The sequence below is a fragment of the Triticum urartu genome, chromosome 1 (genome assembly GCF_003073215.2).
Source record: "Triticum urartu cultivar G1812 chromosome 1, Tu2.1, whole genome shotgun sequence".
NCBI classification, from domain to species: Eukaryota; Viridiplantae; Streptophyta; class Magnoliopsida; order Poales; family Poaceae; genus Triticum; species Triticum urartu.
This window is the reverse complement of record NC_053022.1, coordinates 545,117,076-545,133,782: the sequence shown is the minus strand read 5'-3', so window position 1 is coordinate 545,133,782 and position 16,707 is coordinate 545,117,076. Positions and strand designations below refer to the sequence as shown.

Genomic DNA, 16,707 nt, shown 5'->3' with positions numbered 1-16,707 from the left:
CTCATACAACTTCAATAGTTAATCTGTGTCCAATAGAGTTCACACAATTATTACAAAGCAATTGTGTGTGATGCTTCAAGTTTCACAAACAACAATTTTCAGTAGAACGTCTGTAAAGATCGCGACAACTCATGTGTTTTATAGCCCAAATCGCATACAGTTAACTCTTCTGAAACGTGATTGACATCAGTATAAATATATTCTCAGAAGCTAGTTTGACTAAAAAAATGAGGCATTCAGTAGAAAAATAAAATAAATATAAATTAACTAAATCCAATAATCTCTCTTGAGGGCCCTTTCTCTTGCTACGGATTCTCTGGTGCGCACCGGCTTCCCAGCGCGCAGGGAGTTGGCCTCCTCCTCTGCCTCGCACTCCGTGATGTGCTTTGTGGCGGCTTCTCGGCAGATGTAGGCATCCGACATGGCCAGTGCACACGGCGCATACAGTAACTCCTTATTGGTGGCCTGCTCGACACGATCCTCCCACCTCTATGACGTGAGGAGGTGGCTCCCGCCTTTGGCCCTCTTGGCAAGGAAGTAACCGTCTTCGTCGATCTCCTTCACGCGTGGGTGCATCTCCCGCCAAAGCTCCAGCTCATTCACCTTCCAGGCAGCCTTAGCCACCTCTTCCTCCCCGCGCTTATTCTCGTCTGCCTTCACGACCGTCAATTACATGGCTTTTTCATCTGGAGGCAAGGTCTTCCAGAGAACAAGGTCGTACTAACTCCAAAACTACTCCTCGGTGGGTGGATCAGGCGCGACCAAGTCCGGTGGTGCGCAGGGGTCCTCCTCGTCACTGCTTGGTGCCTCATCGTTGTTGCAGAGCGGCGCCTTAAGCTTCTTGTGGACGCATGGGCTCACCGACGGCGTCATTGCACAGATTGAGATCGAGAGGGCCAGGGAGACATAATGCATAGATGAGAATACTGGTGGAACGAGAGGCGCAATACTTATAGGATCTGGATGACCGCCAGGGGGAGGAAGCGATTGCCTTGGGAGAGAAGACGTGGTGGTCGGCCGAATTCAATGGCTTTGCTTACATTTGCAAACGATTTCCAATAGGAAGTCGTGTGTGAATGCTTATCACCAACTGTTACTACCCTAGAACCGCGTGTGATTTATAACCCAAGCATGCTCAAACCTTCCCGCCTTGGGACGCGAAGCAAGCTTGCCAATCATTTGGGACCCATTTGTCTTATATTTTTATCTCAAAAATTGTTAGACTTTCATTTTCTTTGAAAAATGAATGTAATACATATACTCTGATACAAACCATCAAAACTATGGGGCGGGAAAGCTATGTGAAATTTCTGTCCATTCCTTGGACGTGTCACCCACATTTCAAATAGACATCAGGTGTAAGAATCCAATTATAGTAGCAGTGCCTGCACATAACTTCACCTTCTCCAGTTTATACTTAAACACTAGCGTAGAAGATATTAAGGCAATCGGAGAAAGATGAAGAAACAAAGACAATGAAAAGAACATACTTTCTCATTATGCTTTGAGATATATGTATTGAAATCATCTTCCATTGAGATCTTCTATTAGATGTTTAAAACATGATGCACTTAGTTCAAAGAATGTCGGAGTTCTTATGTGATGATGAAAAAAATATGCACCTCAACACTAGATGTTACATGATATGTCACTCCAACAAAAGCCCAAGTCAAGATGGAAATGTGAAGTGTAAACCAGTTATCTAATTCTTTGATAATTGTTACAATCACACGTGTGACAGTCAAGCGTTCTTATATTTTAAGAGGTATATGATAGTTAGATTAGATGCAAGGTTGTGTGACATATGTTTGAAGGTGCAACTAAATTGACTATTCGTCTATTATTCAACATGCATATTCAGTTATCATGAGCCTATATACCACATCATGTAATAAATTCGGCACCTCTATCATCTTGCTTAATTATGTCTTCTAATACAAACTTGATTCATAGATAACGGTAAGCAAAAAAGGTCATAATAGGAGCTATCCATGCATATTATTTCAATATTAAGAGAGCTCTAGACTGTAGAAAATAAGGAAACGTGTAAACAAATTGGAGTGAACTCTTTGTCGCAATTAGAAGAACAAGCAACTAGTAACAAACGTAATCCTATTTTTTCCTTGGTTCCCTGATAAATGTAAACTCCGAATCCTTTCAAGACCATCAATCTTTTGTCAAGAAGGGAGCAGCAACAGCCCCAATGAACCAAACACCCAATTGATTATCAGCTCTCCTCCAACCCCTAGGGAGCTTATTGAATTAAGGGATATTTCAACTAATAGGCATCTAAGTGTGGAAAGGTGGAGATGTATTGTGTGTGTTTCGTGGAGCACATGAAACTATCGATCACTCACTCTTTATGTGTCATGTTGCGAGATATAGCTTGTGGCGCACACATTTTTTCAAGGATGATTCTGAAAGTTTAGGGATTGCTGGAATGCCGATGGCCACAACGTGTGTTCTGTTTTCTGCAAGCGTGTTTTCTTCTTTCAAGTTTCAGTTCTTTACTTTCCTTCTGGTAAGAATCTTTAATAGTTCCCCGCAAAATAAAAAGAATCTTCAATAGAAATGGTGGGAGGAGCCTTGCTAAAAAATGTGTATGTATACCCCCAATGGAGTAGACGCGTTGATTAGTTCCACAAAAAGATATACTACAAGTAACGTGCTGGCCGAAACCCAAGCCGGTACCTCTGCTACTATCAGCCTATACTTTTTTTGTGGGAGCCTGTATACTCGGTTGATTGATCGTCATTGTCACTTGTATAGCTACATACTCCCTCCGTTCGCGAATAAGTGTACTTCTAGGTTTTGTCTTAAGTCAAGGTTTGAAAATTTTGATCAACTTTATACTAGAAAATAGAGGGAGTATATATATACAGCCTAAGTCAAGGTTTTGTCCTAAGTCAAGGACGGAATGTACAGCTAGCTAGACACATGCTATGTCTTCATGATTATGGGTAGGTACATCGTACATGCCATATATGAGTTGCTCTACTTGCCATGACAAGTGTGGGCTGACCCACCACTTCCCTCGACAAGTGTCGACCGGGTACGAACCCACATGTATGTACGTACACACAACTGGTGATGATGCACGCTCCCTAGGCATGCGGTTCCCCACTTAAGACGACGCGTACAAAGCTGGTGATGTCAACACAGTCAAGTGAAGTACACGTAGTAGTAAGTGCATCCATTCATCCATCCGATGATCCGGCTCGACGTAAGCGCACCGCCCTCCTTATCCTCGGCATGTCTCCCTCCCGTCTCCTTCCCAACGAACGCAGCAAGATCAAACAAATATGGTGTTTATCAGCACAACCGTTGCCTGTCCTACTTTGGAAGCTGTGGCGTATTCCCTTGCAAGCAATGGGTGGCTGGCTGGCATATCGTTACCCTGCCCGCTGCTTCTAACGTGCACATCTTCTTCTTCATCCTACAGTTTCCAAATCTGTGTGTGTTTCCTTTTATTTTGCAATAACTTGTAAACAAAATTAGACAATTGTTGTCAAGAACATGACAATGCTCATCCCTTGATTCCAGTAGCCCCATGGTCTTTAGTTCTTACGTTTCTTGCCACTTCTTACACACAAGCATAGGCTGCATAGTTCCAAATCAACCTTTATTGATGCAAGAATGTAGCGTCTATCTACATCCGCAAATACAAACGTAAATCACGTGACATATATATGCCCATAATAGACAATAGTAATGAACAAGTCTCTTTAGTTGAACACTTCATCTCCTTCCCTTTCCTTTTGTTTGGTTGCACTTTTGTGTGCCAACACACACACACACACACACACACACACACACACACACACACACACACACACACACACACACACACACACACATGCATGCATGATTGAGCCGAGGTATGATAAGTACCATTAGAGTCATCATGAAATGCATGTATGATATTACATGTTTTTACTTGGTATTTTGGTCAAACATATGAAAGTTTTGAGTTCTAGAAAAAGAACATACATTAGATTTTGAAACGGAGGGGTATATATTTTGAAACATATGTTGGGTTCTGGTTTAATAGTCCCTAATGTATTTGGGTCAAAGTTTGACCATATATTTGACTAGAAAAATATTAATGCATGTCATAAAATATTATATTGTTGGTTTAATAGTCCCTAACATATTTGAACATACTACCTTTGTCCTGGTTTACTAGTCCCTAAAGATTTTGGGTCAAAGTAACCATATATTTGACTAGCAAAATAGTAATGCATGCCATAAAAAAATATATTGTTGGATCTGTATCTGAATATAATTTTCAATTGCATTATTTTTGCTACATATGACATATATTTTATTAGATAAAAATAATGGTCAAAATATGATCCAGAATACGATGAGGACTAGTAAATCAGGAGCGGAGGTATCCACATTCAGAGATATGCTTGGATTCATAATGAATGTAGGAATACATCCGTATCTACTCGGCATGTAATCGAGCGCATTGCCGCATTTACTATTTGCATGCAATCCTTAGTCATGGCTTAGCAAGGAAACTTTGTATTTCTGCTAATTATTAATTTTCCAGCTTTGCTGTGATCAAATACACTAGCTGGCCTTTTTTCACATCCAGCCATTCGGAAAACCTTCCATAAATCCTCCTTTACTCTACGCAATCTCTAGCTAGCTGGCCTTTTCTCTCCTTGCCAATATAAACGTGCCCTCGTCGCCAATTCACCATTACAATCCATCGTCCCCTACTACTCATCGACCACGATGGCGCGTGCGGCAATGGCTATCTCCTCCGGCGCGGCGGGCCCGGCCTCGGTGGCGCCGCGCCGCCGCAGGTCGACGGTGCTCCTGATGGCCAACTACGCGGCGCTGCTGGTCGGGTCGGTGGCGTCGAGCCTGCTGTCCCGGTTCTACTTCGACCACGGCGGCAAGAACAAGTGGGTGGTCACGCTGGTGCAGTCTGCGGGGTTCCCGACCCTGGTGGTCGCCGTGTTCCTCGCCGGCCGCCCCCGCCCCGCCTCCGCGCCGCGGCCATTCATGTGGTTCTCGCGCCGGTTCCTGGCCGTGTGCCTGGTCATCGGCGCGCTCATGGGCGTCAGCAACCTGCTCTTCGCCTACAGCACGTCGCTCCTGCCGGTGTCCACTTCGTCGCTGCTGCTGTCCATGCAGCTCGCCTTCACGCTCGTCCTCGCCGTCGTCATCGTCCGCCACCCACTCACCTTCAACAACCTCAACGCGGTCGTCCTCATGACGCTCTGCTCCGTGCTCCTCGCGCTCCGGTCAGGGGACGCCGGCGAGAGCCCGAACCGGAGGGGGTACATCATCGGCTACATCGTCACGCTTTGCGCGGCGGGGCTCTTCTCGGCGTACCTCCCCGTCATGGAGCTTGTGTACCGGGAGGCGGTCTCCGGCGGGTTCATCCTCGCGGTGGAGGTGCAGGCGGTGATGCAGGCTATGGCTTCCGTGGAGGCAGCGGTGGGGCTGGCGGTTTCGCGCGGCTTCAGCGACGACGTGGCCCACTGGAAGGGGTCGCACGCCGTGTACTGGGTCGTGGTGGCGACGCTGGTGGTGACGTGGCAGGCGTGCTTCATGGGCACCGCCGGCGTGATCTACCTGACGTCGTCGCTGCACAGCGGCGTGTGCATGGCGGCGGTGCTCACGGCCAACGTGATCGGCGGCGTCGTGGTGTTTGGCGACCCGTTCGGCCCCGAGAAGGCCGTCGCCACCGCGCTCTGCGTCTGGGGCCTCTCCTCGTACCTCTACGGCGAGTACACCAAGAGCAAGAAGAAAGCCGCCGATGGTCAGGACGATGGCACTACCCTCCCCAGCGCCGGCGACGACGGCGAGAGCGTGCACAAGAGCCTCACGGCCGCCGCCTCCGGCGAGACCGTTTGAACCAAACGAGGCAGTGCCGGCCACAGGGGGTACGCACGAACCATGTGAACGATAGCAATGGATGCTAAAAATGTCTTGGTGTGTAGTACCCCGAGAAAGCAAAGTGGCAGCATAGATGATGCATTAGGTGTAGACGTGTCGTGTTGCATCTATTAGGCAATGTGTTATATTTACAGCTCACAAAATGACAAGGATGGATGCTTGTTTGGTGGCACTGCCTTGTGAGTTTCTCTTCACGGTTATTCGCAAAAAAAGAAAAAAGTTCTCTTCAGAGTTTAGCAGAGCATGGATGCATGCATATGTTGCACGGGCGTGCCAAAAACTTGCACATTAATGTAGTACCATCAAGGCATCAGCAGGGACTTGTGTTTTTGGTCAAGTATTTTATTTGTATTATTGGCTTTTCGTGGTAATTTGACCTCGATGAGATCCTGACATCGTGTTGTTGCAGAGTGTGGGCGTATGCATTTGATATTATCTTGGTATTAACAGTTCGCCCACATCTGTATTCAAATGCATATTTATTTCTATGTTGGTAGGAAGGTTGCTCGCTAACACATGGGTCCGCAACGGCCCAAGCCCGCATTGTTACTGCTAGTGATATCGAGTAGCAAAGGAACACACTAGTACTATCTGAAGCGGCAGACGCTCAAGTCTATTTGTTTCCAACGCTACCTTTTTTTTAGAAAAGGAGAATGACCCCGACCTGTGCATCTGGGTGATGCATACAACCACTTTATTAATTATTCTCACAAGACCTTATAAAGTCATACAGCAATAAGACTAAAGCCGCCGTCTAAGCAACAAACTGTCGCTACACCTATCCAATTGATGAAGGGGCGCAGATAGTCTGGGTCTAATACCAAACAGACATCGTAGCCAAGCCTAACATCTAAGACCTGAGACACCAACCTAGCCACTTGATGGGTTTGGGACACACACTGGTCCGGCGTGCTCTCAGAGGCCGCCGCCGCCAACTGCCACCGCTCCATCTTTAGAACTGTACTGATGCATCAACCTTACTCGGTCCAGCTATCGTCGACGCCACCACGGCGCCCAACGGCACCTCCTCCCTCGCGCAAACAGCTGTACACGTCGCGGTTGCCACTGGTACACCTCAGCGCCATGCTGCCACGTACCACCAGCCGACACAGCTTGAAGCCCTTGGAGGATCTGTCATGCGTAGCACCCGTCGGTCAGGCATGACTTGACATCTCCACCGAAGCTCCGTGCAAGACGAAGCCGCTCCACTTCCTGCCTCTGACTTCCAGCGCTGCTCCACAAAACGACGCTCCCAAGAGAGAAACGACACCGCAATGCCGCCATCGTCCGGTCTGGAACACCAGATCCTAGGGTTTCCCCCAGAGCAATACGAGTTGGTCGACGAAAGTCACATGACGATGCCTTCATCAAGGTAACGACGTGGAACACCGCCATCGCCCGCCGTCGGCTCGGTTTTCACCGGCAACTACGTCTTCCCGACTCCAAGAGGGCCAAAGGCGGGAGCCACCTCCTCACGTCATAGAGGTGGGAGGATCATGTCGAGCAGGCCACCAATAAGGAGTTACTGTATGCGCCGTGTGCACGTCTTCCCGACTCGCAGCTGGTTCCATATGACGGATCCCGAGATCCGAACACCCAGCCTCAGGCCTACCACCTCTGACGGAAGAGATGACCACCACCGCCGGCTGCACCAGTCATAACAGATCTGATCGAAGGTGCCGCCGACGAGACCACCAGGCCCTCCACGCCGTCGTCGCCGATCTGAAGACAGCATGCACGCCACCGCAGCCAAGCCGGCCGCCGCCAACCGCAGCCGCCGCCGCCGCCCGAAGGGCCATCCCCAGCGCCCGCAGCCCTGGCCTCCGCCGCGCCAAGCCGTCGCCGTCCGAGGACGGGCCGGCCTCCCGCCGCCTACCGCCATCCGTCGTGCCACAGATCCCAGATCGGTCGCGCCACCACACGCCTTGGGGTCGGCCCCACACCGGAGATGCGCGAGACAGGAGATCCCCCGCCACCGCCGTCGGCCCCCGGGATTAGCCCGACGGCGTCTTCCGGCGGCGGCAGAGGGAGGGGAGGAGGGAGTTTGCGGCGGCGGCGGCTAGGTTTCTGGCCGCCCGAGTCGCCCTTGGGGAGGACGGCCACCAATGCTACTTGTTAGATATCCAGTTATCAAAACTGACATATGACCTTCATAGATAGGACATATTCTCGAAAAAGCTCTTTCAGGAGGCCTCTTGTTTTAGTCACGAAATAAAGGAGGCCTCTTGTTTTAGTCGCGAAATAAAGGAGGCCTCTTGATTTGTTTTTGGCATATCACCCTTTCTTTGTGGGGATTTATAATTGTTAGCCCTTAGGAATGTGATGGTACTAACTTGGTTGCCTAGTTTTTACTTATGCACAATGTATACTTGAATATTTAGATAACAAAATTCTAAATGTTTTTTTATTTCAGTGCTTTTCAAAATTATTCACTATGGATTACCTCGCAAATCACTTGTATGGTCATGACGGAAGGGAGGTATTCAATATTCCGAAAACACCCATTGTATAATGTTTAAATCTTCCACAATAGGCTGAATACAGAGAGCGGTCATCCATTGGCGTTGGACTGAATTTGTGCGGACCTTCAACGTCCAGGAAGAAATAATATAGGTCTTTGTCTTCTACAACCTACCGAATCAGCTTCATATTTTTGTTCACCGTTTGTGATGCTACTTTTTGAAGGTTTTAGACGTCCAGTGTGAAGTGCTATTGTGGTGCTTGTTTAATTTAGTCCTTGTATAGTTTTGTACTAATTCATATGGTTCTACTGTGATGTCACTTATGCAATGGTGGTTGAACATATTTTGGATGTGAAATATGTTCTGGTGCCTATGTCGAAATTCAAATTCTGACGAATGTACTTGCAGGGATAAATTATGAGAAAACAAACCTGCTATATTGATGATCAGTTACCTTGTACATTGTTCAGGGCAACAAACTGTGTGCAATGAACACCTACACCACACACGATTATACCATAGGCAGATTCTGTGTGATGGCAAACCAACACACACGTTCCATCTTAAGAAACCATTTGCGATGGGTACCAACAACGCACGCGTTTTCTCGTTAGCAACTGTGTACAAGTAGAACAACAAACTTACACCATTTTTGTTGTTACTAATTGTGTGGGATGGATGCACCATCTCCCACGCTCCATTGTACCCAATTATATACTCCCTCCTTGTACTAAAATTATACTAAGTCAGCGACACTTAATTTGGAATGGTGAGAGTATGTGCTATGGAAATCACGAATGCACACGTTTCATTATTACTAATCGTGTGAGATGGATGCACGTTTCAATGTATCAAATTGTGTGTGATGGCACCCTCCTTCACACATGCTTCTTTCCACCCATCTTACATGTTTTCCCGCAATCTTGTGCAATGCGCACTGAGGTGCGGTGATGGTTTGACAATCCGTGTGTCGGTGTGTGTGGGATGACGGATCAGCACTAGTCAATGAACACTTTTTATTATTCTCAAAAAGTGGTGGGGGGGAACCCGACATGTTTATCATGAAAATGTTATCAGGAGACAAAGCTCATCACTCCGAAAGAAATACAAGAACAGTGATGTCCAGCACGTATGTCAGCCTCAATGACAGCAGCGCACGTATGTCAGCCCTGCTAGCCGCGTCGTGTGCCACTTGATCGATCAGTTTCTATTTTTAGCCGCCTACCTAGTGCATAGTAGCTTCGTTGACAAACTTTGCTTACATATACTTACTGTGTAATCCGTCACCGATCCTCACGTCGCTGTTGCATCATATGGCGCTCATGCATTTTTCTGTAGATAAACACAGTACAGTCTGATCCATGGATCGATGCCGGCCCAATGTGTGCAACTGTGCATGCATATAGAAACTGCATGCTTGTTTTGCAGCGCATAATCCGGAGAAACAGCATCAAATTCAAGGTCGCTTCCTACTGAGTGGTTCCAACTTAATGTGAACAAGTAATTCTGTGATGGGTGAAATGTATCTGGAGTTGATATATCAATATCCACTGCTAGTTTAGGTATTAATCCCTCTGTTCACAAATATAAGATGGTTTGCGTATTTTAATATGAATTATATATGGATAGAAATGAGTGAACAAACACACTAAAACGTGTCTATATACATTTAGTTTAGAAAAAGTTAGAACATCTTATATTTGTGAACGGAGAGTGTGAGCTGATATATCAACCTGACACGGTCAATGGACTGTGAGCTAATGCGACGACAGGACCAAGAAGAGTCCTTGTCGAGTGGTTTTGGGTTGCGAGGTGGAGCCATCCAATGACATAATAGTTGTGACACTAGTGGAGTCGAGAAAAGAAACCTCGGAGCCATACAATATTGTTGTCATAAGAGCGGCAACAGTTGACAACCAGAGTTGGGTGTTCATCCAAGGACGAGAAAACAAAACAAAATTTTAATAGAAGAGAACACAACGTGATTATCATGTAAAGAAGAAATCATGAGAAATTAAAAGCGTGAACCAATGTATTAAGAAGATCCGACAATTAAAAGGATCAACCGTGATTTGAATAAGAAAAGCAGACGCTTAACTGGTCAAATCCTTATTTGTCCACACACACACGCACCCATATGACCCACACAACAAGAAGACCTACAACCATACCCCAACCATACATGTACATGCATGTCGTGAGCATCCAAAGGATAGTCCTAGACACACGCATTGAAGTCCTCAATGGATATACACATGACATCCACGATAGCCAGGCTATAGCCCTGCCGTGCAGGGGTCACATCGGTCGTCTACCCCATGCATGCCGATCTAATCCGGTTTCAAGCAAGCCACGTACTTGGAACACCAAGTGTCGACCACCGCCCCCTTGCCCCGGGGCCGTTTCCTCCTAGGTGCCAGGACAAGTGTCGGGCGGCCGGCCGGCCGGGCACACTCCCCGGCCGCCTTGGCAGCTCCCCAACGTAACAAAACTGCTGATGTCAACGTAGCGCCAAGTGTAGTACGTACGTAGCGGTAGGTGCTTCTCTTCCTTCCGTCCATGCATACCTGCATTTCTGGCTCTATCTTTTCTCAGGGTACGCACTTCCTGCTTATCCTCGGCATGTCTCCCTCCCTCCCGTCCTGTCCCCTTCCCAACACACTCAGGGTGAAACAAATGCGCATGATGTCAGTCCGTCTTCCTTGTCATCTCAAGTATGTATGTATACATGTACTCCCTTCAGTCCTTTTTAGTCTGCATATAAATTTTATTTGAAGTCAAAGCATCTCTACTTTGATCAAAATTATTGAAAAAAGTATGAACATTTACAATACCAAATCAATATTGTTAGATTTATTATGAAATGTAGTTTCATGGAATATATATTCGGTATGATAGATGTTGATACTTTTTAATATATATTTGGTCAAACTTTGCAAAGTTTGACTTGACCCAAATCTAATACGCAGAGTAAAAAGGACCGGAGAGTATGTATGTATGTATGTATGTATGTATGGACTCCATTTCCTAATTTATATGCACACATAGTGTATATGTGTATATCTACTCCCTCCGTTTTTAAATAGGATTTTCAATAAAAATTACATACATATATATAGACATATTTTAAAATATAGATTCATTCATTTTTGCTTTATATGTGGTTTATATTAAAATCTCTAAAAAGACTTGTATGAGTATTTAAGACGGAGGGAGTACCCTACCCACCGGCCGGCCGGCCGGGAGCCTAGGACTGTGCATGGTCCGGACTCACGTAGAATCACACGCTGCGTGGTGGCCCGTCCGGCCGGCCGGGTGCCCGGGCTCCTCCAGACCGTGCGACGGGACAACCAACCGTCCGGATCACCATGGCTTCCAAATCTTCGTACACGCACAGCACCTACACCGACGTCGACGTGTGCGTGCGTGCGCGCGCCCAAGGCCCAGGCTCCCATGGAGGCGATGCTACGTAGAGGCGCTTGCATCCTCCACAGTATGCACGAGTTTGCCCGTCTTTCTTTCTAGCCATTTGATTAGCTGCGTCTACAATACATAAATAATTCATCCCTACTAACCTACTTCCTCCGTTCCGAATTATTTGTCTTAGATTTGTCTAGATACAAAGGTATCTAACACTAAAATGAGTCTAGATACATCCGTATCTAGACAAATCCAAGATAAGTAATTCGGAACGAAGGAAATATTTCTTTTGACATGCTGCCTATTCACATCACTAATCAACATGCAGCCATCTACCTCAATACACCTCGGCAGTCAGCCACGTCATCAATTCCAGCCACGTCCGGCGCTTTAGCTCTCGCTATCGACTGATTTCTTCTGGCTGGGCTGTACCAAGCCACTTCTCAAGGAAGTTCTGCTGGGTTGTAAGACATTGGCAGCCCATGGAAGGATATTGAATAGTTCGTGTTGTATCTTTTTCCCCGAAGCGTCGTCGTCTCCACACTATTCCCCTTCTCTTCGTCTCCTCCAATTCCACTCAGATACAGCAAATCAATAGCCATTGATAGTTTTGTTCCGTCCCGTCCCTTCATCTTATTCTATGATTGAACATATAGTGGATCGGTTGCCTGGATGCTTCACTTCATCTCCACTGAACTTGCCTTCACGTCATCAAAACTAACAGTTTCCCTTCACATCCCCGCCTCGCTATACCGATCCAGGATTTCTGCTACGGCGCGGCGGCTTCTTCGATCTACTTCAAACCTTTCACCACCATGCCAACACCTGCATCATCTACATCTATTCGCCGCATGCATACAGACCACCTGAGATAGGAATAGTTGATCGGTCGTCATGCTCGCTTGAAGGTACTACGATGGGACCCATGGCGGAGGAGATCCCGCTAATGCCGTCGACGGGACCTCGATGGCCGCGACCACTGTATCTCCATCCAACGACGCGTCAACTACACCGACCCCTTCCTCCTCGACGTCTACGCCCATGCCGCCCGGTATGCATGGATAGCCCGTTCCCCTTTCACTTTCACTTATGTTCCCCTTTCACTTTCACTTCTTTAAAAATCCAAATCTGCCACCAATGCGAGACGCCGCCTCCGCGCTCTCCAGCCCATGCCAAATCGGTCGTCGCCACAAACACACGCCTCCACCGAGGGGAATCAGTGCCCAGCGGACTGATATCTTTGCCGATGTCCTCTTCCTTTCTTAAACGCAATGTAGCTTCTTGACAGGACAGGTCGGCAGCGCCAGTTATCGAACTGCAGTCCTTGGGCGGAGAGGAAGGGGTCTCCACCCATGCCAGATGTCGTCCGCCGCTCGGGAACACCATGGGGGAAGGGCGCTGTCCGGCTCCATTGACCATGCCTTAGGAGGCGCACTGTTGGGGATCAGGAGGAACACCTTCAGTCCAGGCTCTTCCTCGCTTCTTTATTTGACTCTCTCTTTTTTCAATGCCTGAATGTGTGTTTGTTTATGTGTAGAGATTCAAGTAGTAGGATGATATACAAATATTTGGGGTGAGGCATGGATCAGATTGTCAATTATGTGAACCAGAGATACGAGAATACACATGTGAGTGGCGAGGACATCGATTGATCAAAAATTCAGAATGCTTTTATTATGAGATTCAGACAAGGGAAGTTAATCATTGTTGTTATCTTGGTCTTATACTTCATTCAGAAAAAACGTAACAACAGGGTGTTCGAGGGTTTGTTACCTTGAGTGGTCGTTTGGATGAGTCTGTTATCTGAAGGTATGCTACCTTTAGTTAACCATCGCTGGCCGTTACACTGTTCCACACTGATTATTGCTGCCTGGGAGGTATGTACTTTGTAGGGTTCTGATTATTTGTATTTTGGTATTCCATAACTGAATAAATTGCAATTCAATTGAAAAAAACTACTATATTTCGCCTCATAATACCTTGCTTCATCTCATGCTGGTTTAAGTGTTGAACATACTGCTTTCCTTAATGGCGGGCTAGCTTCTCTTCCCAAGAATGGCTCATATATATCACACCGCTGAAGATTGTAATTCTTTCTCTAGGAATGTCGGGTGTAGTTTGTTTTAAAATTGTAGACTGAACAAAGGTGTTTGTAAGGGAATCGATAGCTTTGATTATCTGCCCAATACTCTTTACTTGCTGATGGTTCTTTTGGTTAATGTTCTGCAAGTTCTAACTCTGTAGTGTGAATGTGTGATTATGATATTTTAATTGCTCTGTGGCATGTTGCTTTCTGAAATACTAGGCTAGCTTCCTTTCTGAACAACACACAGAATTGAAGATTGGTTCTAGGCTTCTAGCCAACTATAACATTGTAGATTGAATGAAGGTGTCTGCAAGGGATTGATAGCGATTATCTGCCCAATACTATTTTCTTCCTGATGATTATTTTGGTTAATGTTCCGCAAGTTCTATGCTACAAGATATTCTAGAAGTGTTATTCTCAAAAGAATCTGACAAAATATATACCGCCAATAGTTTTAATCGTTTTTATGGTGAGGATTCTATTATAAAACCACATGCTCACTTTCACATCAATATGCCTTTTCCTTTCTATGAAATAAAAACAATGAGTCATTATTATTCATAGCAAATGATTCATTTGCTTAATTGTCCCATATGTTCTTAATCGTATTTCAAGAAACTTTGAGCTACTAATTCCCGCTGCAAAGGGGAATCATCTAGTTTTATAAAAGAGTATCTCCAGCGTCGACCTTAAACCTTCTGCATCCCTCTGGACCACGGTTCTGTATCTGTCTGCAGCGCGGTCTAGACGTATTTTCTCCCGCATACTAGAGACAAACGTGGGGGCTTTGCGGAAGTCCGGACCGCTCCCACGCCCGCTTCTGACTGGGCTGGCCCACCCAAAACCCCTCACCTGCCCCTCCCACGCTTTCAATCCGATGCGCCGCACCGCTTGCCGTGTCGTATTCATGCCGGCCCAGAGCATGTAGCGGCCGACATTGATGTCGCGATTTGACCGGAGGGGAGGACGGCGCTGACGGACGTGACCTCTCAGGTGTCGCCGATTAAATGTGGACGGCGCGTCCCGAGGAACCACCTCTGACCGCTGCGCCGGATTGAAGCGGGCTGACCGCCCCTTCACCTGGGCCTTGCCACGGCTATTTAAGTCGTGCGCCGACGACGCATAGAGCTGCACTCCCCCTCCCGGAGCACGGGTCCCCTCCCCTCCCCCGCATCCATGCCCGAGCCCATCCTCCTCTTCGACCCCAGCTGAGGTGATGCTGAAGTCGTGGTGCTCCGTGCCGGCAGGCGGAGTAAACGAAACCTCCTCCTCTGGCGGTTCTTGGCACCGTCGCCCACACTCTCCCGGTCTGTCTGTGTCCATGGCAGCCGGCTCCTCCACCAAGGAGGAGGTCCTCATCTCCTCCGGTGACGAGGACAGCCGGGCGCTGCCGCAGCAGCCGTCCTGACTCCTCAAGGAGGCCGCTCTAACAGACAGAGATTTCATCCGTCAGATCGAGATGATGGCGGAGTGGTCGCTCCATTACATGGGCCCATCGCCACCATCGTCGGCGTGCGTGAAGGAGGAGCCGTCGGCCCCACCGCACCACCCCGTGAAGCGCGAGCCGACGTCCCCTCCCCGTCCTGTGAAGGAGGAGCAGGCCTCGCCCCAGCACAACCGCGACATCCAAATCGGAGGCCGCGTGAAGGAGGAGCCGACCTCGGCCCTACACCACTGCGGTGTCCAGATCGGATGTCGGGTCAAGGAGGAGCCGTCGTTCCCGCCAAGGAGATGATACGATCGCATGGACATGCCATCATCGTTGCCGCACTGTCACTGCCTCGCCGTCAAATAGGAGTTGCCGCCCGCGATCAAGAAGGCACAGGGCCTCCTCCTCCACTACCGCGGAGGAGGCGGTTACAACGTTGCCTCGGGCTCGCGGGCCGTCGTCTCATAGGCGGAGCGCGCAGCCCGACAGCAGGCGAGGTATGACCGACACAATGTTGGTCGCCGCTTCGCGTTCGCCAAGAACGATGTGCCGCCGGACTGGGTCCGCAACGATCCCAACCTCGCCGCCGCGTGGGGATCGACAGCTCCGTGACCACTGCGGAGGCCGCCAGGCGCCACCGTTGCCTTGATGGCGAGCTCGCCAAGATCGGCGAGGAGGGGTCGCTTAGCGACTGCTCCGCCAAAGCCAGTCGCGGCAAGGCCACCGAAGGCCACGTCGGAAGTGGCCGCGGCGGCACTCCGCACGGCGCAGCAGGAGGCAGAGCGGCTCCTCCGCGAGCGGCAGGCAGCAGCCGAACAAGGCTTCCGTGGCCCTCCGGCGTCGTTCCGCCGCTGGAGGGACCACCACTACGACAGCTGCGATGACGACGAGGGCATCTAGAAGACGATGCGCGTGGAAGGGCAGGGCGGCCACGCATACGACGTGGTCGTCTCGTGTAGGGTTTAGGCTATTTTTTATTTTTTTTGTTAAACGGTCAAAATATCGACATTTTATGTAAATTATGTCCAAACTTCAATGAAATTCGCCCGGTTTGATCAAATTTCATCCAATTAGTTTGAATTGTTGACCTGATGTATGCGGGCAATGTTGGATGACGGCCTTCCACGTCCATGTCCGCGAACTGGTCCCCATATTCATGGACGGATGCGGGAGAAATTTTGTGGATTGCTGTTAAAAACACCCTTACATAATATATATTATTTACTAGCAAATGTGCTCGTGCATTGCAATAGGAGAAAATAATATTTCTTGAACGGACCAAGCAATCCATCTGTTATGATCCGTTTGACACCATTGCTGATGGTGGTTACGTTGCCCATCTATTCACAATCAATGTGATCAATCCCAAAGTGAGGAGCTTGATCGTCAGC

At 48.0% G+C, this 16,707-nt stretch overlaps 1 protein-coding gene across 1 annotated transcript; it reads left to right on the top strand.

The window, feature by feature from the left end:
* The first annotated feature begins 4,677 nt into the window (after nucleotides 1-4,677).
* Nucleotides 4,678-6,256, top strand: LOC125538614 (probable purine permease 4). Its single transcript, XM_048701876.1, has one exon. It carries the CDS (start codon nucleotides 4,747-4,749, stop codon nucleotides 5,875-5,877), a length of 1,131 nt encoding a protein of 376 aa, XP_048557833.1. The 5' UTR covers nucleotides 4,678-4,746; the 3' UTR covers nucleotides 5,878-6,256.
* Nucleotides 6,257-16,707: the final 10,451 nt, after the last annotated feature.

Coding starts and splice junctions, on each gene's coding strand:
- LOC125538614 (XM_048701876.1), top strand. CDS start 4,747: ATGGCGCGTGCGGCAATGGCTATCTCCTCCGGCGCGGCGGGCCCGGCC.